Source organism: Stegostoma tigrinum, chromosome 11 (assembly GCF_030684315.1).
Source record: "Stegostoma tigrinum isolate sSteTig4 chromosome 11, sSteTig4.hap1, whole genome shotgun sequence".
In the NCBI taxonomy this organism is placed as follows: domain Eukaryota; kingdom Metazoa; phylum Chordata; class Chondrichthyes; order Orectolobiformes; family Stegostomatidae; genus Stegostoma; species Stegostoma tigrinum.
This window is the reverse complement of record NC_081364.1, coordinates 2,668,981-2,691,446: the sequence shown is the minus strand read 5'-3', so window position 1 is coordinate 2,691,446 and position 22,466 is coordinate 2,668,981. Positions and strand designations below refer to the sequence as shown.

The following is a 22,466-nucleotide window of genomic DNA, read 5'->3' as shown; positions in this document are numbered from 1 at the left end:
TACTTATAGACCAGTGAGCCTTACCTCAGTTGTTGGTAAAGTGTTGGAAAAGGTTATAAGGGATAGGATTTATAATCATCTAGAAAAGAATAAATTGATTCGGGATAGTTAGCACGGTTTTGTGAAGGGAAGGTCGTGCCTCACAAACCTTTTGAGTTCTTTGAGAAGGTGACCAAACAGGTAGATGAGAGTAAACCGGTTGATGTGGTGTATATGGATTTCAGCAAGGCGTTCGATAAGGTTCCCCACAATAGGCTATTGTACAAAATGTGGAGGAATGGGATTGTGGGAGATATAGCAGTTTGGATCGGAAATTGGCTTGCTGAAAGAAGACAGAGGGTGGAAGTTGATGGGAAATGTTCATCCTGGAGACCAGTTACCACTGGTGTACCACAAGGGTCAGTGTTGGGTCCACTGATGCTTGTCATTTTCATAAATGACCTGGATGAGGGCGTAGAAGGATGGGTTAGTAAATTTGCAGACGACACTAAGGTCGGTGGAGTTGTGGATAGTGATGAAGGATGCTGTGGGTTGCAGAGAGACATAGATAAGCTGCAGAGCTGGGCTGAGAGGTGGCAAATGGAGTTTAATGCAGACAAGTGTGAGGTAATGCACTTTGGTAGGAGTAACCAGAAGGCAAAGTACAGGGCTAACGGTAAGATTCTTAGTAGTGTAGATGAGCAGAGAGATCTCGGTGTCCATGTACACAGATCCTTGAAAGTTGCCACCCAGGTTGACAGGGCTGTTAAGAAGGCATACAGTGTTTTAGCTTTTATTAATAGAGGGATCGAGTTCCGGAACCAAGAGGTTATGCTGCAGCTGTACAAAACTCTGATGCGGCCGCACTTGGAGTATTGCGCACAGTTCTGGTCACCGCATTATAAGAAGAATGTGGAAGCTTTGGAAAGGGTGCAGAGGAGATTTACTCGGATGTTGCCTGGTATGGAGGGAAGGTCTTACGAGGAAAGGCTGAGGGACTTGAGGCTGTTTTCATTAGAGAGAAGAAGGTTGAGAGGTGACTTAATTGAAACATATAAAATAATCAGAGGGTTAGATAGGGTGGATAGGGAGAGCCTTTTTCCTAGGATGGTGACGGCGAGCACGAGGGGGCATAGCTTTAAATTGAGGGGTGAAAGATATAGGACAGATGTCAGAGGTGGTTTCTTTACTCAGAGAGTAGTAAGGGAATGGAATGCTTTGTCTGCAACAGTAGTAGATTCGCCAACTTTAGATACATTTAAGTCGTCATTGGATAAGTATATGGACGTACGTGGAAAAGTGTAGGTTAGATGGGCTTGAGATCGGTATGACAGGTCGGCACAACATCGAGGGCCGAAGGGCCCGTACTGTGCTGTAATGTTCTATGTTCTATTATAGCAAAAGGCTTGGCCCCAAGCTTGATGGGGCAAAATTAGTGCAACGTTACGTCTGCTGGGCAGCGTTGGGTCCAGATATGCCCACGATGTTGGGACAGTACTCAGAGTGCCAAAAAGGACACAAAATACCGCCAGCAGCCCCCCCACTTTGGTGGGAATGGTTGGATTAAGCCTGGACTCAGTTACACAACAATGCAGGTCCTTTCATGGGCCCAACATTCTTGGTCGTTGTAGACGCCCACTCAAGGTGGTTGGATGTGCAAACGTGGAGACAGTAGCAGAGAAACTGCACATTACACAGACTCCTGGAAGTGGTGGCCACAGACAATGGGTCATCATTTACTAGCAGGGAATTTAACTAGTTCCTAAAATTGAATGGCATCCAGCATGTTCAGACAGCTCCATTCCATGTATTGTCCAATGGTCTGGCAGAAAGAGCAGTGCAAGCTTTGAAGGCAGGCTTAAAGAAACAGCCTACAGCTTCACTCAATATCAAACTCTCTCAGTTCCTGTTTGATTATAGGACAATCCCTCAAACAACTCTAGGGACAGCACCAGCAGGATTACTAATGGGCAGAAGACTCTGCACCAGGTTAAACCTGACCCTCCTGGACCTGGGTGAGGAACACCAGACACAAGACTGCTCTAAGCCACAGGAAATAACCCTGCATGGGTATGAGGCATGGTGGACATGAGGCCAGGTCCCATGCAGCACAACGTTTGGGTCGATGAAGCAGTCCTGCAAAAGCACATGGAACACATGAAAGCTGCAATCTCACAAACTGGGCAGGAACAAAACATACCCGGCCCCTCAGAACTTCCGGAAAGACTGTTAGAGCCCATAGGTTCTTCTCCCCTGCCTGGTGTTGAGGAGACCTCAGAGTCTGAGATGGACATGGTGGATGTCACAGCCTCGAAGCCCTAACTGTCTGGAGAAGAGGATGAATTTCTTCCAAGATACTTGGGGTGCAGAAGGCAGCCCACAGCCCAGAACCCACTACTTGCACCTGAGGCTAAGTCAGAGGAATTGGACCCAGTTCAAAAACACGCCAGCAGAGGCTATGAGAAAACAAACCAGCGTTTGTCCTCAGACCCAGAGGGAGAGGGGTGTAGTGATTGTAATCAGGTCAGCCAGGTGCACCTCACAGAATATCAGTTCCCTGACTGGGACTGCCTATCTGGTCCAATCAGGGAGCCTTTGCTGACAGCTATAATGAGGAATTTCAGAGGTTCTGCTCACTCTGAGAGCTGGTTCTGAGGGAGCTGGATTAGAGCACAGAGCACAGAGCACTACAGGCCCTTCGGCCCACAATATTGTGCCAACGTATTATCCTATTAGAATCAATCTACCCTGCATACCTTACATTTTACTATCCTCCATGTGCCTTTCCAAGAGCCATTTACAAGTCGATAAAGTATCTGACTCCACAACATCTGCCAGCAGCTCATTCCACACGCCCCCCCCCCACTCTCTGTGTGAAGAACCTACCTTTGACATCTTTGCTTTCCCTTCCTCCAAATCACCTTAAAATTATGCCCCCTCGTAATACTCATTCAGTGGCAAGTACTATGCTTATGTAAATAACGGGTATACCAGCCTCTGTGGTGTCATTTCAGAATGAATTAATGTAATAGTTATATCTAACTATGGAGCGATCTGCTAAATAAATGTGTGCAAGACTGTCAACTGCATTGAATCTACATCATGGGTTAACGTTTGCGGATGCTAAGTATGAATTCAGTGGCAAACATATTGTATTTTTTGTTTAACAGGTGGCTCTGAGAAATGCCTTGCGTTATTTTCCTTCAAACCTGCACAGCCTCCTCGCACCTGAGTTTGCAAATGAGCTCAGAGAGTTTGGTCACATTTACATGTACAGGTTCTGCCCACAGATTGACATGAGGTGAGTTGGTGAAAATATTGGGATTGCTGTGCCATACTCGAAAGAATAATTAATGGTATCTTTCACGTTGTTGAGGGTCATACTTTCAACTGCCCTGCCCCTAAGATCAATCATTATCTCCCAATTCTTCTCTCCCTTTTATCCACTTCTTAAAACATACCTTAGTGCATAACTTACCTCCTCTATTTTTTAGTATTCACTCAGGGAGTAAGAGTTTCTGGCTGCATCCAGCATTTATTGACCATCCCTAACTGCCCTTGAGAAGGTGGGGGTGAGCTGCCTTCTTGAACCACTGCAGTCCATGTGCTGTGGGTTGACCCACAATGCCCTTAGGGAGGGAATTCCAGGATTTTGGAGCAGAGACACTGAAAGAGCAGTGATGTATTTCCAAGTCAGGATGGGGAGTGGCTCGGAGGGCAACTTGCAGGGGGTGGTGTTCCCATGTATCTGCTGCCCCTTGTCCTTCTAGATGGAAGTGGTTGGGCTTTGGAAGATGCTGTCTGGGGATCTTTGGTGAATTTCTGCAGTGTATCTTGTAGATGGTACACACTGCTGCGACTGAGAGTCGGTGGTGGAGGGAGTAAATTAAGCGTCAAAGGTGAGATTTATGAATGTGATGTTAACATTTGTTTTCATGTCAGAGGGGCTGAAATAAAGCCAGACAACCTAAGTGTAGTGAATGAGTTAGACAAACAAGAGGCTGGAAGAACACAGCAGGCCTGGCAGCATCTGGAGGAAAGGAGCAGTCAACATTTTGGGTATTACTCTTCTTCAGAATTTGAGTTTGCTAACTGGGGCTGTTAATCTGGGCCAATCAGGGAGCCCTGGCTGGCAGATAAAAAAAGGTGTGTGTCAGAGATACTTACACTGTGGTACCTGAATCTAAATGAGACAGTACTACATGTGAGGATTATTCATGTATAAGTGAAGAGTGACTTGATGATGGGCCTTGACGGAATTACTTCACCGAAGGTGATAATTGTATTCCTGAGCCTCATGTAAAGGCCACTCATTCAACACATTTTAATTTTGATTCTTACAGAGCGTACCCAATCAGCCAGTATCCCTGCAAAACCAAGGCAGCCGCAGCAATCATGCACATGATCATGAACAACTTGGACCCTCGTGTTGCTCAGGTAAATGCCCAAATGCTCATCTCCCCAGCAGCACAGCACCTTCTGGGAAAGTTGGTGCGGCAACATGCGTCATAGATTACTGTATCCCCCGGGCACTGCGGTTTAAGCCTTACGTCCATTCACTTCCTGATATCACACAGCAGTTCCTCAGGCTCGTGCCCGAGGCCCAGGCACCTTCAGCTGTTACATCAGTAACCTTCCCTCCAAAACTAAAGTGGGGATGCTCATCAATGACTGCACAAGGTTCAACACCACTTACAATTCGTCAGAAACTGATGTAGTCCATGTCAAAATGCAGCATTTTAGGCAATACCCATGCTGGGGCTAATACGTGTGAAGTAATATTCATGCCAGACAAGTACCAGGCAATGACTATCTCCAGCAAGAGAGAACCTAACACCTGCCACTGGATATTCAACTGTGTCATCATTACTGTTGACCTGAAAGTCAATATAATTCTCCACATAAATACTGAGGTGACAAAAGCAGGTCGGAAACTGGGAATACTGCAGCAAAGAACTCCCCTCCTGACTCCTCAAAGCCTGTCCACTATGGACAAGGCAAAGGTCAGGAGTGTGATGGGATACTCCCCACTTGCCTGGATGGGGGCAGCTCCAACAACACTTGAGAAGTCGACACCGTCCAGGTCAAAGCCACCCACTTGATTAATTCCCACCATCGCCAATGCTCAGTAACAGCAGTGTGTACTGTCAACAAGATGCACTCCAGAAATTCACCAAAGATCCTCAGGCAGCACCTTCCAAACCCACGACCACTTCCATCTAGAAGGACAAGGGCAGCAGATACATGGGAACACCACCCCCTGCAAGTTCCCCTCCGAGTCACTCACCATCCTGATTTGGAAATGTATCTTTGGTCTTTTGCTGTCTCTGGGACAAAATTCTGGAATTCCCTCCCTAAGGGCATTGTGGGTCAACCCACAGCAGATGGACTGCAGTGGTTCAAGAAGGCAGCTCACCCCGAACTTCTCAAGGGGGCAACTAGGGACATGCAGTAAATGCTGGGCTCAGCCAGTGACACCCACGTCTTGTGATTAAGTAAAAAAACACACCCCGACAGTGCAGCACTCCCTCAGCACCGACCCTCCGACAGTGCGGCACTCTCTCAGCACTGACCCTCCGACAGTGCGGCACTCCCTCAGCACTGACCCTCTGACAGTGCGGCGCTCCCTCAGCACTGACCCTCCAACAGTGCGGCACTCTCTCAGCACTGACCCTCCGACAGTGCGGCCCTCCCTCAGCACTGACCCTCCGACAGTGCGGCGCTCCCTCAGCACTGACCCTCCGACAGCGCGGCGCTCCCTCAGCACTGACCCTCCGACAGCGCGGCGCTCCCTCAGCACTGACCCTCCGACAGTGCGGCACTCCCTCAGCACTGACACTCCGACTGTGCGTCACTCCCTCAGCACTGACCCTCCGACAGTGCGGCCCTCCCTCAGCACTGCTCCTCCAACAGTGCGGCACTCCCTCAGCACTGACCGTTGGACAGTGCGGCACACGGTGGCAGCAGGCTAGTTCTGCTCCTGTATTTTATTTTTTCATATTAAATAGCTGTGTCACTTTTTGGGTTTGAGTGGCTGCTCCACCCTGACACACTGGCAGCCCATACCAATTTTCTTCTTCGATGTTTCCTGCGCTCTCCTCGGGCTCAGTCTTCAGCATTTCAATCATTTGGCCGGAATATTGCATCCCTGCTCCTTCAGACCACCTGCTGCCTGTGCTGAGAAACGCTGGTCCAACAGAGACTCAGGATTGATCCCAGTGCCCTACTGTTCTCCTGCTCAATGATGGAGAGCTGTGCTCCACAGGTTCCTGGGAATTCTTGATGACTGATTTTAAATATTTTGCTTTCAGTTTCCCCAGGAGCTGGTGACGTATGGAGGCAATGGACAGGTCTTCAGTAACTGGGCTCAGGTAAATGATCGGTTAATGGAACAAATAGAATTTGGGCCTAGGCCCGAAACGTCAGCTTTTGTGCTCCTGAGATGCTGCTTGGCCTGCTGTGTTCATCCAGCTCCACACTTTGTTATCTTGGATTCTCCAGCATCTGCAGTTCCCATTGTCTCAAATAGAATTATCCGTGTCTATTTGAATGCACAAGGAATGCGATCAGTTCAGTGGGTATTATTTCTGCCCCGGGGACTGAAGATCCAGGATTGAGTCCCATTCCAGGGCATACATTGTGTGGCCAGGCTGCTCGAACATCAGCCTGAGAAACCTTCCGGTCCATGCCAAGGGCAGGAGAAGCTCCCAGTCGGCCCTCTTTTGGGCTGAAAGTGCAGCCTCTCCCATTGTCCGCCATTGCTCTCGGTTACATTTTTGTGAAAGCGTACATTGCCAGAGAAACCTGATCTCATCAAGGGTGATACTAAACAAAACGAAAAGAATTGCAGCTGCTGGAAATCTGAAACAAAAGCAGAAATTGCAGGAGAAACTCGGCAGGTCTGACATATAGGCTGTTACAGTATGGAAGGAGGCCATTTGACCCATTGTGTCTTAGCAGCTCCTGATACAGCTGTGCAGCTCACCCCATTCTCCAGCACTTTCTCTGTCACCCTCTAAATTCATTCCGTTCCAATATTTATCCAGCTCTATTTAGAAATCTCCTCTGGAATCCCCCTCCCCTATTCTCCCGGGCAGAGTGTTCCAAATTCTAACAAGTCTCCGAGGAAAGAGATAGTGTGCTTGGCCTGCTGTGTTCATCCAGCTTCGCACTTTGTTACCTTGAACTGTCTGAGGAAAGGTGTTTCTGCTCATCTCTCTCCGAGCTCTCACTGACAATCTTGAAAGTGTGACTCTTAGTTACTGACCTACCAACTGGTGGGAACAGACTATCCTTCTTGACCACGTCAAAATTGTTCTGAACATCTGAGTCAGGTCACCTTTTAATCTTAGCGCTGCGTTATCTCTGATTTTTCTTCACAGATGCTGCCAGATCTGCTGAGCTTTTCCAGCAACTTCTGCTTTTTGTTCCTGATTTTACAGCATCCGCAGTTCTTTCGGTTTTCACCTTTTAATCTGCTCTGCTCCAAGGAGAATTGTGGAGAGAAAGGTGCAGTGAAGGCTCTGAAAAAGAGTCACTGGATTCAAAAGTGTGGGTCAGGAGGATGTGCAAGTGGGACTGAGGGAGTTTGGTTGTGGGATAGCAGAGTTTAGAACTACCTCAGAAGTTTGGCCAAAGTTAGACTCCTCTATAGTGACAGAGCAATCCAATCAGTTTGCAGTAAAATAACAAGTCAGGCAAAAAGAGATCAGCCACACCCAGAGAGCAACTGCCTCGGAAAGGGCTGCCCCTTTAAGATGCTGCAGATGCAGAATCCACATCCTGCAGAGAAACAGTTTTCTCATTAATTTTTAATGTGGAATTGAAGCAAAAAAAAAATGTGGAAGTTAACAGCTGCAGATTTCTTTCCAATCTTTATATATTCCAGGTGCTGCCTCGGAATGTAGAAAAGATAAAACAAGTGAGGGAATATCACAGGAATTTCTTTGATGGGGTCAGGAGATGGTTGTTTAATTGATCAGTAATTCAAACAGGAGAGGCTTTGCAATAGCAATATGACTGTCACTCAGCCAACAATTTATCAGTGGTTTTCAGTTTCAACCGAGGTTTTCCAGAAACACACACACACACACACACACACACACACACACACACGCAGTAATGATGCAAAGGTTCGCTGTGTAACTGGGGTCCAGACAGATCCTGCGTACAACCACCTGAGAGGCAAACTCACTGCAGACAGTTCCACACAATCCACACTGGCACCAAACTGACAGTTGCACTCACATCATGGCAGTAAACAATGTGGATCGAACACAGCACGGTGGCTCTGTGGTGAGCACTGCTAGACTTTTCCCCAGGGCAGGATCGACTGCCACGAGGGGTCATAGTTTTAAGGTGTTAGGAGGAAGGTATAGAGGAGACGTCAGAGGGAGGTTCTTCACCCAGAGAGTTGTGAGCGCGTGGAATAGTTTGCCAGTGGTAGTCGTGGAAACGGAGTCATTAGTGACATTTAAGCGACTGCTGGACATGCACATGGACAGCAGTGAATTGAGGGGAATGTAGGTGAGGTTATTTTATTTTTGGATTGGGATTACTCCACGGCACAACATCGTGGGCCGAAGGGCCTGTACTGTGCTGTACTTTTCTATGTTCCATGTTCTATGTTCTACATCACAGCACCAGGGACCCGGGTTCAATTCCAGCCTTGGGAGACTGCCCCGTGTGGAGTTGGCACATTCTCCCTGGGTCTGCATGGGTTCCCTCTAGGTTAGGTGGATTGACTCTGCTAAATTGCCCCGTAATGTGTATGGGCCAGATGGATTAGATGCAAAAAAAAACTCACTTGGTGTTACAGCGTTGGGGTGGATCCAATTGGGTCACTGTCTGAGATAACGAGGTGTAGAGCTGGATGAACACACCAGGCCAAGCAGTATCAGAGAAGCAGGAAGGCTGAGGTTTCGGGCTGAAGAAGGGTCGAGGCCCGAAATGTCAGCTTTCCTGCTCCTCTGATGCTGCTTGGCCTGCTGTGTTCATCCAGCTCTACACCTCGTTATCTCAGATTCTCCAGCATCTGCAGTTCCTACTATCTCTAGGTCACTGCCTGGATGGTTGATGCTGGCTTAATGGGCTGAATGACCTCTTTCTGTGCTGTAGGGATTCTATGATTCTAACCCCATGCTGTCCCTGTCCTGGGAGTGTTTGATGGGGGACAGTGTAGAGGGAGTTGTACTCTGTATCTAACCCCCTGCTGTCCCTCTCCTGGGAATGTTTGATAGGACACAGTGTAGAGGGAGTTGCACTCTGTATCTAACCCCCTGCTGTCCCTGTCCTGGGAGTGTTTGATAGCGCACAGTGTAGAGGGAGCTTTACTCTGTATCTAAACCCCTGCTGTCCCTGTCCCTGGGAATGTTTGTTGCGGGACCCTGTATCTAACCCCGTGCTATCCCTGTCCTGTGAGTATTTGATGGGGACAGTGCAGAGGGAGCTTTACTCTGTATCTAACCCCGTGCTATCCCTGTCCTGGGAGTATTTGATGGGGACAGTGCAGAGGGAGCTTTACTCGTATCTAACCCCGTGCTGTCCCTGTCCCTGGGAGTGTTTGATAGGGGAACAGTGCAGAGGGAGCTTTACTCTCTATCTAACCCCATGATGTCCCTGTCCCTGGGAGTGTTTGATGGGCGGGTGGTTGGTGTAGAAGGACCCTCACTCTGTACCTAAGCCTGTGCTGGGAGTGTTGTACTCTTCTCGGAATGTGCCATTAGTTTTGAAGTGAGGTTCGTTTGGAGGCTGCCCCTCGGGATTTGATTGGGAAGGTTGGATTGGAAGCCTTGGTGTTCTGAAGTTGGTTTCTGAGGGATTCCTGGAACAGGTGCTGCAGGATGTTGAGTCTGGAGTGAGGCTTAGCAGCAGCAGCTTTTGTGTGAGCGAGCCCCGATTCCTGAGCAGGGGACCCGGGCTGGTCTTGGATGGTCAATCCAGTAGATTACGGTGACCAGGAATGATCAGGGCATTCCAAAACACTGTGCAGCCAATGAGGTCGTGCTGAACAGAGAAAATAGATTCATCTGTTTACGTGGCAATATTCTTGCAGTAATTATTGGAGAGAATCCCCCAATCCCCATCAAGCTAAGAGCAATGGGATCTTTTACCTCTGCCTGGGAGAGGCAGTGTGCTCCTCAGACAGTGCAGCATCCCCTCAGCACAGCCTTGAGAATGAGCTCAGGCCTTTAGAGTGAGGTTTGATCCCACAGCCCACTGATTCAGGGATGAAGAAAGAGACGGCATACAACAGCAGACTTAGGCTATTTGACCCATCGAGTCTGCTCCTATTGAGTCCCAGCTGGGATGCTGCAATTGCATGAGACAAAGCTGAAGTGACAAACTGGTGTATGTAATAATTGTTCTCTGTGAGCTGCGTTCTTGTGGGGATCATTGCCTGGCTGCCTGTTCTCTATGGTTATTGTGTCTTTTGAATGCCGTTGTTGACAGTTCAGACTGGCGATGTACTACCTATCCCAGATGACGGAGGAGCAGACTCTGGTCATGTACAGTGGGCACCCACATGGATTGTTCCCAAGTCCCCGAAATGCTCCGCGAGTGGTCCTCACAAACGGCATGGTAAGGAGAACAACCTCTCACACTGTGCAGGGGCTCACATTCTGCTATTATTACCAGTCTGTAGACAAGGAAGTTTCTCCCTTATTTTTACTTAACCTACACCCCCCATTTCATTCAGACTTTGTTATCAGTCTCCCTGTTTCATTATCTGCATTATCAGTGATTGGCACCTTCCAAGCCCTCGACAACTTCCATCGAGAAGGACAAGGCCAGCAGATACATGGGGACACCACCCCCTGCAAGCTCTCCTCTGAGCCACTCACCATCCTGACTTGGGAATACATCGCCGTTTCCTCAGTGTCACTGGGTCAAAATCCTGGGATTCTCCCCCTAAGGGGCATTGTGGGTCTACCCAGAGCACATTGACTGCAGTGGTCACTTGCCACCTCCTTTACAGGGGACAACTAGAAATAGGTAACCTTTGTGCGCCCAGCCAGTGATAACCACATCCCAAGAATGGGTCTAAAAATCATTCTGCTCGTCCACTCCCAATGAATTATATCCATCTCCTTCTTGACATTCAATGTTTTGGCCTCAACGACTTTCTGTGACAGTGAATTCCACAGGTTCCCGACTCTCTGGGTGACAGTATTTCTCCTTATCTCAGTCCTATATGGCTTTCCCTGTGTCATTAGACTGCGACCATCGATTCTGAACTCACTCACCATTAGGAGCATCCTTCCCGCTTTACCATGTCTAGTCCTGTTAGAATTTTATAGGTTTCTGTGAGATTCTACGCTTCAATCTTCTAAACCCCTGGGAACATAATCCTAATCGATTCAATCTCTCTTCAAACATCAGTCCCACCATCTCAGGAATCTGTCTAGTACACCTTCACTGCACTCCCTGCATAACTCTTCCATTCAATTGATTCAGAGATAGTAGGAACTGCAGGTGCTGGAGAATCTGAGATAACAAGGTGTAGAGCTGGATGAACACAGCAGGCCAAGCAGCATCAGAGGAGCAGGAAAGTTGACGTTTCAGGTCTAGACCCTTATTCAGAAAGGTCCAGACCCGAAATGTCAGCTTTCCTGCTCCTAAGATTGGCCTGCTGTGTTCATCCAGCTCCACACCTCGTTATCTCTTCCATTCAATTTGTTCTTTTGCTTGTTGAAGCTACATGTTTTTGGTTTGCTTTTCGTATCTGAATTTTTTTGTGTGACATTTATTTCACTGGAGCTTCCAATTTTCTGAAAAGCCAAACTTTTTCGGGAGAAGAGGAAAGCCCATAGGAAGGCTGAGTGGCCAGCTTTAGCCCCTGTTTGATATACCACATTGCGAGAGAAATTCTGAGGACAGTGTACGTGATAACCTATAGGATCATTCCCAGTTTCAGTGGTTACTGTGTTTCCCAATCAATACCCAAGTGTGACCAGTCCCAACACTCCCAACCTGCACTCATCTATCACCATCCCACCTGCCTTCCCCAGTCCCATTCCTCCTCTCGACATATAGAGAGAGCTCCCATCCCCCTCCGCTTTTCTGACAAAGGGTCCTGATCCAAAAATGTTAACTTTCCTGCTCCTCTGACACTGCCTGGCCACTTGTATTCCTCCACCGCCAGGTGAGTCAAGCACCACAGCTCTTGCTGTCTCTGTGTGGAATGTTGCAGCCCTGGTTTGTGAAACTGACTGCTTCTGTTTCTATTTTCCAGGTGATCCCAAACTATTCCTCCAGGGATGAGTATGAGAAGATGTTTGCCATGGGAGTGACCATGTAAGAGATTCATATCCTGTGTTCACTGCACATCACAAAACAAACATGGCATAGAGACCTGTAACTGGGGCAAGTGATAAATGTTAGCTTCAGGCTCTTCCCTCTGAGAAAGAAGGCTGTGTGTCGGAGGGTCAGTACTGAGGGAGCACCGCACTGTCGGAGGGTCAGTGCTGAGTGAGTGGGCACTGTCGGACGGTCAGTGCTGAGGGAGTGCCGCACTGTCAGAGGGTCAGTGCTGAGTGAGTGGGCACTGTCGGACGGTCAGTGCTGAGGGAGTCCCGCACTGTCGGAGGGTCAGTACTGAGGGATCGCCGCACTGTCAGAGGGTCAGTGCTGAGTGAGTGGGCACTGTCGGAGGGTCAGTGCTGAAGGAGTGCCGCACTGTCGGAGGGTCAGTGCTGAGGGAGTGCCGCACTGTCAGAGGGTCAGTGCTGAGGGAGTGCCGCACTGTCAGAGGGTCAGTGCTGAGGGAGTGGGCACTGTCAGAGGGTCAGTGCTGAGGGAGTGGGCACTGTCGGAGGGTCAGTGCTGAGGGAGTGCCGCACTGTCAGAGGGTCAGTGCTGAGTGAGGGGGCACTGTCGGACGGTCAGTGCTGAGGGAGCGCAGCACTGTCGGAGGGTCAGTGCTGAGGGAGCGCCGCACTGTCGGAGGGTCAGTACTGAGGGAGTGCCGCGCTGTCGGAGGGTCAGTACTGAGGGAGCACCACACTGTCGGAGGGTCAGTGCTGAGTGAGTGGGCACTGTCGGACGGTCAGTGCTGAGGGAGTGCCGCACTGTCAGAGGGTCAGTGCTGAGTGAGTGGGCACTGTCGGACGGTCAGTGCTGAGGGAGTCCCGCACTGTCGGAGGGTCAGTACTGAGGGAGCACCACACTGTCGGAGGGTCAGTGCTGAGTGAGTGGGCACTGTCGGACGGTCAGTGCTGAGGGAGTGCCGCACTGTCAGAGGGTCAGTGCTGAGTGAGTGGGCACTGTCGGAGGGTCAGTGCTGAGGGAGTGCCGCACTGTCAGAGGGTCAGTGCTGAGTGAGGGGGCACTGTCGGACGGTCAGTGCTGAGGGAGCGCAGCACTGTCGCAGGGTCAGTGCTGAGGGAGTGCCGCACTGTCGGAGGGTCAGTGCTGAGTGAGTGGGCACTGTCGGAGGGTCAGTGCTGAGGGAGCGCCGCACTGTCGGAGGGTCAGTACTGAGGGAGTGCCGCACTGTCGGAGGGTCAGTGCTGAGGGAGTGCCGCACTGTCGGAGGGTCAGTACTGAGGGAGTGCCACACTGTCGGAGGGTCAGTACTGAGGGAGTGCCGCACTGTCGGAGGGTCAGTGCTGAGGGAGTGCCGCACTGTCGGAGGGTCAGTGCTGAGGGAGCGCAGCACTGTCGGAGGGTCAGTACTGAGGGAGTGACACACTGTCAGAGGGTCAGTACTGAGGGAGTGACACACTGTCGGAGGGTCAGTGCTGAGGGAGTGACACACTGTCGGAGGGTCAGTACTGAGGGAGCGCAGCACTGTCGGAGGGTCAGTGCTGAGGGAGTGACACACTGTCGGAGGGTCAGTACTGAGGGAGTGACACACTGTCGGAGGGTCAGTGCTGAGGGAGTGGGCACTGTCGGAGGGTCAGTGCTAATAGCTGCAAAGTTTATAGATGTGATATTCCTGATAATATATTAAGCCAAACCTCCACTCTTGGGTGGACAGCATAGACCCCATATGCACTAATTTGAAGAAAAGCAGGGGAGTTTTCACCCTGGGCAACATTTCTTCCTGAAACAACAACAACACACAACAAATTATGGAGAAAAGGGTCACTGAACTGAAAACGTTCACCCTACTTTCATTCCACAGGTACTGCCAGACATGCGGAGTTTCTCCAGAAATGTCTCTGTGTGTTTCTCATCTTGAGCGTCTGAAGTCCTTTTTGTCTGCCCACAGCGCAAATGATTTGGTCATCGTGACATTGCAGGCTGTGGGAGGTTAGTAACTCTGGTCCTCCACCCACTGATCTGGCCTGGATCCCAACAGCAGCTGAATTTCAGTGGCCTCTCTGAAAACTGGGCAAATGGTGAGAGATGGTGCTTAATGAAGGAACAATGCTGCCAATCTCTCTTATTCTGTGTATGAGAGAGAGCTTGGTAAAGATACAGAAATCTTTGATGCTATAAAATATCGTCTTTTATTTAAAGATGGAGAATACTGAGATTGTGAAGATTATGCTTTTCCCATGTCGCTGTTAGTGAGTATATCTTTGGTCTTTAAACCACTTCCTAATGAAGATGGGGACCACGTCAGTCACATGTTCACATTAACCTATCATACTATAGCTATTCCCCACCGCACCCCCCCCCAACCCAGGTCAGATTGCATCACTGATTCACAGCGATACCCATCGGTCTTATTCCACCAACACAACCTGGCTCCCTGCTTGCCATCTCAGAAGAGCTTGAGAATTTGGGCTTTCTGCACTTTCTCTCCAGTTCCCTTGGGCAGAACAGGAATTATTGGGTGATACCAGCTCAGCGAGTGACCATCTCCCGGGACTTCAGAGGAAGTGATCAACATTGTTTCCTCAGTTTCCACCTCCACAAGATAGGGCTGTGAATGTAATGTCTTTCTCAAGGACATGGCTTTGATTGTTTTGATGATGAGTCCCGCTGAAGGTCCAGTAAATTGCACGCTCTGTGGTGATAATTGTAATTCTGTATTTGAGTGGGAGTGGTTCTGTATTGGAGTACTGTGAGCAGTTGTGGCCTCCTTATTTAAAGAAGGATATCATTTCATTTCAAAGAATTTCAGTATTTCAGAAAAGGTTCACTTGGATGATCCCTGGGATCAGGGGATTGCCTTATGAGCAAAGGTTGAACAGGCTGGGACTCTACTTCCTGGGGTTTAGAAGAATTGGAGGTGATCTCGTTGAAACATGCTGGATTCTTAAGGGGCTTGACACGGTCAATGTTGAGAGAATGTTTCCTCTCATGGAAGAGCCTGGGACCAGAGGGCACAGTCTCAGAATAAAGGGGCACCAATTTAAGACTGTGATTAGCAGGAATTTCTTCTTTCAGAGGGTTGTGAGTCTTTGGAACTCCTTGCCACAGAGAGCTGCGAAGGCAGAGTTCTGTGTCTATTTAAGGTTGATAAAGATTAAGCCAGGAAATGAAAGGGTTACAGGGAACGGGCAGGAAAGTGGATACGAGGAATGTTGGACCAACCTTGATCTTATTGAATGGCACAGCAGGCTTGAGGGGCTGAATGGCCTACTTCTGTTCCTATTGCTAATAGTCTTATCCTCTAGCGGCTTTCAATCCTCTTTCTCCGCGACACAAGATGGTGATGAAGGTATTGGTTTTCCTGGCAGCTGCCGATATGTGATAAGAAGGACAAGGGGCAGCAGATACGTGGGAACACCATCCCCTGCAAGTTCCCCTCCGAGCCCCTCACCGTCCTGACTTGGAAATATATTGCCGTTCCTTCAGCATTGCTGGGTCAAAATCCTGGAAATCCCTCCCTAAGGGCAATGTGGGTCAACCCACAGCACATGAACTGCAGCGGTTCAAGAAGGCACTCACCCCCACCTTCTCAAGGGCAATCAGGAACAGCAATAAATGCTGGGCCCAACCAGCAAAGCACTCGCCCATGATTTATTAAAAAGCTACCCGGTGAAATAATTTCCATTTATTAAGTGGAACTTACTGACCTGGAGAGACAAATGGCAGGGCATGGTGGGTGCCTGGAACGCGTTGCCAGCAGAGTTGGTAGACGCAGACATGTTAGCGTTTTTTAAGATATATTTGGACAGGTACATGGATGGGCAGGGAGCAAATGGATACAGACCCTTAGAAAATAGATGACAGGTTAGACAGAGGATCTCGATCGGTGCAGGCTTGGAGGGCCGAAGGGCCTGTTCCTGTGCTGTAATTTTCTTTGTTCTTTGTTCTAAAAAGCAGGTTTAATATCACAAAACAGTTACATTACAAAAGGAGGGCAATTTAATTTTTGGAAGTCTCCTAGCTAGCAGAGCGGGAAATAAGCCTTAATCTGTTTGACTGCTGGAAAGAAATCCCACAGAGTTTGTTCTGGTTCATTGAGAAAAGGTCAGTGAGATAGCCTGTCTGCGCATCTCATGGAGAAACAGAGAGAATCACTTTCTAGTGAGCAGAAAGTCACCAAAGGGAAATACTTGTAACCTTGTTCATACAATAAGAAAATTGTAAGTAAGGTAGGAGTGATACTTCATCAGGATTGAGTGTCTGTAAAGGGTATTGCTGGCAAAATGGGTTACACTTTCTTTATGGTAATATCTTTCAAAATAGTCTTATGTAGAGATCTTTGGCTTTTTGTGTGTGATAAACTTATGTTCTTCTGTTAAAATTATGCTGAGAGCTTTGTGTGACTCTGCTCAGTGACTGACCATGAAGAAAACTAAATTTTGAAAACAAAAACTTATTGTCTTTGAGGAAAGATTTCACTCTGGAATCTAACATGCCCATCAGCTGGGATCATAAACAAGTGTATTGACACTTAGGGTGTACTTCTGTAGGGGTTGTAAACTAATGAGAGATCAGGTACTAGAACGTAATCCAGCTAATATTCGGGCAAATCCTGGAAGGTTTGTTTATTTTAATTCTAGGAGGCCAGATGTTTTCAAAATTAAATCTGACAAATGCCTAACTCCAGTTTGAGAAATTAAAGTCATATTGGACTATGAATGCAGACAGTCCTTGGGTTGTGAATGTGTTTTATTCTGGAGTCAATTCACATGTTGATTGTACACTGTCAGAACAAAATGCAGGATCATATAAAAGTGCTGCTGGTATGTACTGGAAACGTTTGTATGTTGGGTCTTTAAAATTACACCTCTGTACGGAATTGTGTTCATTAGTATGAGTATTTGCAAGGTGCACATTTGTAATTCTGGGTTCCCCTGTACCCACCTGGATCAATGTCAATTACATGGACAGCTATTTGGTGCTCCTTCAGCACCCAGAAGGTTTTCAGGGACAATGAACCCAACTTTGCCAGGAATTCGGGAGCAGTTTGTTTCTGGATCACGCACTCATTCCAGGGTCAAGTGCGCACATCCCTGATGACAGGTTGAAATAGTTGCTCCAAAGTTTGTAAAAACACAGAGTTCAAGAGAAGACAAAGAGATGTGAAACATTTCAAAATCCTGAGAAATGTTTGGATCACAGTCAAAGTTCAGTGACATCCTTCCCAAAGGGTAGCCCAAGCAATTAGAAAATGTGCCACACCCTCAGACCAGTCCTGAGCTCAGATCGTACATACATCTTGTGAATTATTACAGTGTAAATTCAGACCAGACCTTAAAACTATATTGAACAAATACCTGAGGAAAGATGTCCTATGGTTCTGGAGAAAGAAGAGCGACAAAATATTCACATTTTTTTTAAAAAAGCTGAGTTTAAGATGATCTGATGCTTACTACTTGTGAGATGCCCTCAAATATTAAGCTAACATGTGATGCCACTCTGTACAGATTAGTTTGTTGTTGGATATTCGTGCAGAGATTAATTGCGTTTTCTTCATTCACCTGAGGGCCAGTGAGTGAAATTACACACAGGTAGAAAGTGAAGAATTATCTTTGATTTTTACTGTGAGAAGACTTCATTAACTTTGGAATGAGGTACAACACACTGGGCTTCCACCAGATTACTCTGTTTTGAGGAGCACATGGGCTAGTTATAAAGTGTGCTCATGTTAAACAAATGCATGATACGGGAAGAAATATCATTGAATCACAAACTGGTACATTTTATGTTTATTTATTGTTACACACCTCACACAACTCCCAATAGCAGCTAAATTCTAGAAGATGGCCTAGAATGAGATTTTCATGGCTAAAGCCACATCCAGCACAATCAGTAGAAAAGCGAAATGGACCCAAACAGTAAGAGAGTCCCAACCGGAGTAAAGTGACAGAAAGAAGACTGATGGTGTACCAAAAGGGTTGGGTGAAAGATCACCAACAAAAGCCATTAAAAAAGCTATAGGTTATTAACATGACTGCAGGGGATGTTCGTTAATGTGGTCCTTCCATGTATTTTGTCAAGATGTTTGGAAGCAGAAAGGTTAGTTTTTGTACACGTAGATCATGTTTGACTTGAGAGATTTAAGAAGAAATGAGTTGGGAGGAATTAAATTAATTGGATAGTTGGAATGTCAGTAGAGAGTCCAGTACAAGCTGTGCCTGAAAGCAGTTTAGATCCAAATCTGATGAAAGGGGAAATTCACTTGGAGGTCATGGTCAAAATCAATCCTTATTGGACGAAAGTCCTCCTCAGTCTCAGGTCAAGACATGTCGAGGTCCTTCCTAAAGTTCTGAAAGCTTGAGACATGGAAGGAGGAAGCCCCTTAGGAACAGAAGTGGCCATTGCTAAATTTGTAAAACATCCGAACGAGCAGATGTACATAAGTTTTGAAGGTTGTGTAACATATTCATTAAGGATGGAGGAGTGTAATGGTATCCTTCAGGCTATTTGGATACGTCATGGTTGAGGTCTGTGTCAGTTGTGCAGGAGCAGCGCAACGTTTTATTAAGCCCCGCACCAGTATCATTGTACCTGCACCACACAGCCTGCCAAAGTTCAACAGGGCAACTCACCGCCACCTTATGAAGGCTAACTAGGGATGAGCAACAAATGCTGGCTCAGCTCATGATGACCACAACCATGAATACATTTTTAAGAAGCTATTGTAATGTTAGAATCGTAGCAATCAATTTATACTTTGTGAGATCCCACACTCAGTAGTGCGTTATAAGCCCAGATAATCTGTACTTTAAGGTGTTGGTTGAGGGTTAAATATTGACCCAGCGCACAAACTGGACGGTGGTATTATATTATAGCACTGGGCTCCTTACCCAACTGTGAATCTGGTTCTGGTCGCTGAGATTCAGAAGGCTATCTCACATTGAGGATATCGCTGGCACAACTCACACTCGCACGCTCCTACATTGACACAGACCTAGCCACAGGACCTGGGAATACAGGTATTGGTGGGTTGGAGGTTGTGGGGGCAAGGGATCTGTCTGGGCTGTGGGTCCCTCCCTGAGTACAGATTGCCCCATTACACCTATAGCTCCCAGTAAACTCTTTCACTCTGATTCAATTCCTAATTCAGGAATTTGTTTGGTTTGTTTCAGGTATGGACAGATGACAGCAGGAAGCTACTGTTACATTGGCCCACAGGGGATTGTGCATGGCACTGTGGTAATATTGCTACTTCTTCACATTCACATTCCTGGCAAAGCATTTGGACAACTCTCCAAATACTTCCTTAAGTAGTTTGATGGGAGACTGTATTTGATAATTACTCCTAGAAAGCACTTTGAAACCCTTCCTGGGCACCATATAGATCCTGCCAAATTTGGTGTAATTTTGTTCTGTTGAAGGGCATCAGTTAGTGCAGTTGGACAGCTGACTAACATGTGGGGCAGAATAAAGCTAAAAGTTGGCCTTCAATCCCCTATAACAGCTACAGTAGCTCTCAGAAACCTTGCCTCCTCACCTTACCCCAAGATAGTGGAGCGGTTACCCCTAAGCTATACATAGTTTAGAGACTTGGCTAAAGAGAGAGAGAGATATACAAGGGAGATGACTAAGGAAAGAGAGATATACAAGAGAGATGACTAAAGAGAGAGAGATATATACCAAAGAGATGACTAAAGAGAGAGAGAGGTATACAAGGGAGTTGACTAAAGAAAGAGAGATATACAAGAGTGTTGACTAAAGAGAGAGAGATATATATACCAGAGCGATTACTAAAGAGAGAGAGAGATATACAAGAAAGATGACTAAAGAGAGAGAGATACAAGAGAGATGACTAAAGAGAGAGATATATACAGGAGAGATGACGAAAGCCCCATTGTGCCCTGTGGCTGCTTACCATGCCTCATTCTATCAGTTTGTCTTGGGGTAAAATTCCAACTTCCCCACCCCTCAGAGAAACTCTTTCTTCTGGGGTGCGTGGAGTTCAGGCCAGACCGGGAAAACTTATGCCGGGCCATTCGGGTCTGGTGTTGGGAAACACTTCCTCACACTGGAATGGGAATCTGGAACAATTTCAGAAAAGCTGGAGTTTTCAAATCAGAGGTGGTGGGTTTTATTTCAGGGGCAGGTGCTGGGCTAATGTAAATTCTATAATGCTGAGATAACCAAATCAATCATGATTTAATTGAATGTTCTGATGGACGATAATTTTTAAAAAAAATTCATTCATGGGATGAGGGTGTTGCTGGCCAGGCAACATTTATCACCCATCCCTAATTGCCCAGAGGTCAGTTAGGAGTCAACTACATTGCTGTGGGTCTGGAGTCACATGGAGGCCAGACCAGGTAAGGATGGCAGTTTCCCTCCCTAAAGGACATGAGTTAACCAGATGGGTTTTTCCCGAGAATTGACAATTGATTCATGGTCATCATTAGACTCTTCTTCCTAGATTTTTAATTTTAATTCAAGCTGCTGTGATGGGATTCAAACACAGGTTCTCCTTTGGCTGTGAGAGTTCAAAAAAGTTTTGCAGTCAGTGTGGTGATGCAGGTGATTGGGTTTTGCTGGAGGGTTGAGTATTTTGTGGGAAGCTGCAGCATTGTGTTCTTGATGCTAACCCAGCTAAGCGCCCTGGGAGATCGAGGCTGGAGCACGCAGGGAAGCGGAGTTAAAATCTCGCGGGACAATTTGAGAAGCTGAGCTCAACTTTGAAACAAAACCTGAAAACAGTGAAACTGACAATGGAGGTAGGGGATTGTTGTAAAAAAACCCAACTAGTTTACAACCATCCTTTCGGGAAGGCATCATGACCTGCTGAACCACTCTGAACCAATACATGGCTCTGATCCACACCCTCAGGAATTAAGTACTTCATGGTTGAGCGTGCCCTTTGAGCCTTCGAGCAGGGGCAACATTGAGTTAGATACAGAGTAAAGCTCTCTCTACACTGCCCATCAAACACTTCCAGGACAGGGACAGCGGGGGTTAGATACAGAGTAAAGCTTCCTCTACACAGTCCCGCAACAAACACTCCCAGGGACAGGTACGGCACAAGGTTAGATATAGAGTAAAGCTCTCTCTACACAGTCCCCCATCAAACACTCCCAGGATAGGGACAGCATGGAGTTAGATACAGAGTAAAGCTCCCTCTACACTGTCCCCCATCAAACACTCCCAAGACAAGCACAGCATTGACATTGAGTTAGATACAGAGTAAAACTCCCTTTACACTGTCCCCCATCAAACACTCCCAGGACAGGGACAGCATGGAGTTAGATACAGAGTAAAGCTCCCTTTACACAGTCCCGCAACAAACACTCCCAGGGACAGGTATGGCACAAGGTTAGATATAGAGTAAAGCTCCCTCTACACAGTCCCCCATCAAACACTCCCAGGACAGGGACAGCATGGAGTTAGATACAGAGTAAAGCTCCCTCTACACTGTCCCCCATCAAACACTCCCAGGACAGGCACAGCATGGAGTTAGATACAGAGTAAAGCTCCCTTTACACTGTCCCCCATCAAACACTCCCAGGACAGGGACAGCATGGAGTTAGATACAGAGTAAAGCTCCCTTTACACTGTCCCCCATCAAACACTCCCAGGACAGGGACAGCATGGAGTTAGATACAGAGTAAAGCTCCCTTTACACTGTCCCCCATCAAACACTCCCAGGACAGGGACAGCATGGAGTTAGATACAGAGTAAAGCTCCCTCTGTTCTTTCAAGCTGAAGGTAAACCTTCAGGAACTAAGTTCTGAAGGGCACTGGACCTGAAACCTAAACGCCTCTTTCTCTCCACAGGCATTGCCAGACCTGCTGAGGTTTTCCAGCAATTGCAGTTTTTCATCTTGATTTCCAGCATCTGCAGCTCTTGGGTTTTATTTTTGTGCAGATGAAGTGGTATTATTTGTGGGGCTGCTTATTAGAGGCATGTGTTGTTAAGTTGCTGTTACATCTGCTTATCTTTATTTTTATGAGGAGTCATTGTCTTCAGGTAACAACAATGTGCGATCAAACAGGCACCTTTTCCTCAACAGGGAGTAACCTCAGGAGCTGCAGGCTGTCACGTTGCCACTCTATTACTGTCACAGCGCTGCTTTCCATCACTTCTAGAACATAGAACATAGAACAGTACAGCACAGTACAGGCCCTTCGGCCCACACTGTTGTGCCGACCTATTATCCTACTCAAGAATCAAA

General features: G+C 47.4%; 1 protein-coding gene across 2 annotated transcripts in view; it reads left to right on the top strand.

The window, feature by feature from the left end:
- uroc1 (urocanate hydratase 1) overlaps positions 1 to 22,466 on the top strand; it is a 111,332-nt gene that overhangs the window by 8,832 nt on the left and 80,034 nt on the right. For both annotated transcript variants that reach the window (XM_059649698.1, XM_059649699.1), the window contains exons 2-7: positions 3,150 to 3,280; positions 4,323 to 4,416; positions 6,291 to 6,350; positions 10,432 to 10,560; positions 12,215 to 12,276; positions 19,419 to 19,485. In XM_059649698.1, coding sequence (XP_059505681.1) covers positions 3,150 to 3,280; positions 4,323 to 4,416; positions 6,291 to 6,350; positions 10,432 to 10,560; positions 12,215 to 12,276; positions 19,419 to 19,485 — 543 coding nt within the window. The remainder of the gene's footprint in view (positions 1 to 3,149; positions 3,281 to 4,322; positions 4,417 to 6,290; positions 6,351 to 10,431; positions 10,561 to 12,214; positions 12,277 to 19,418; positions 19,486 to 22,466) is intronic.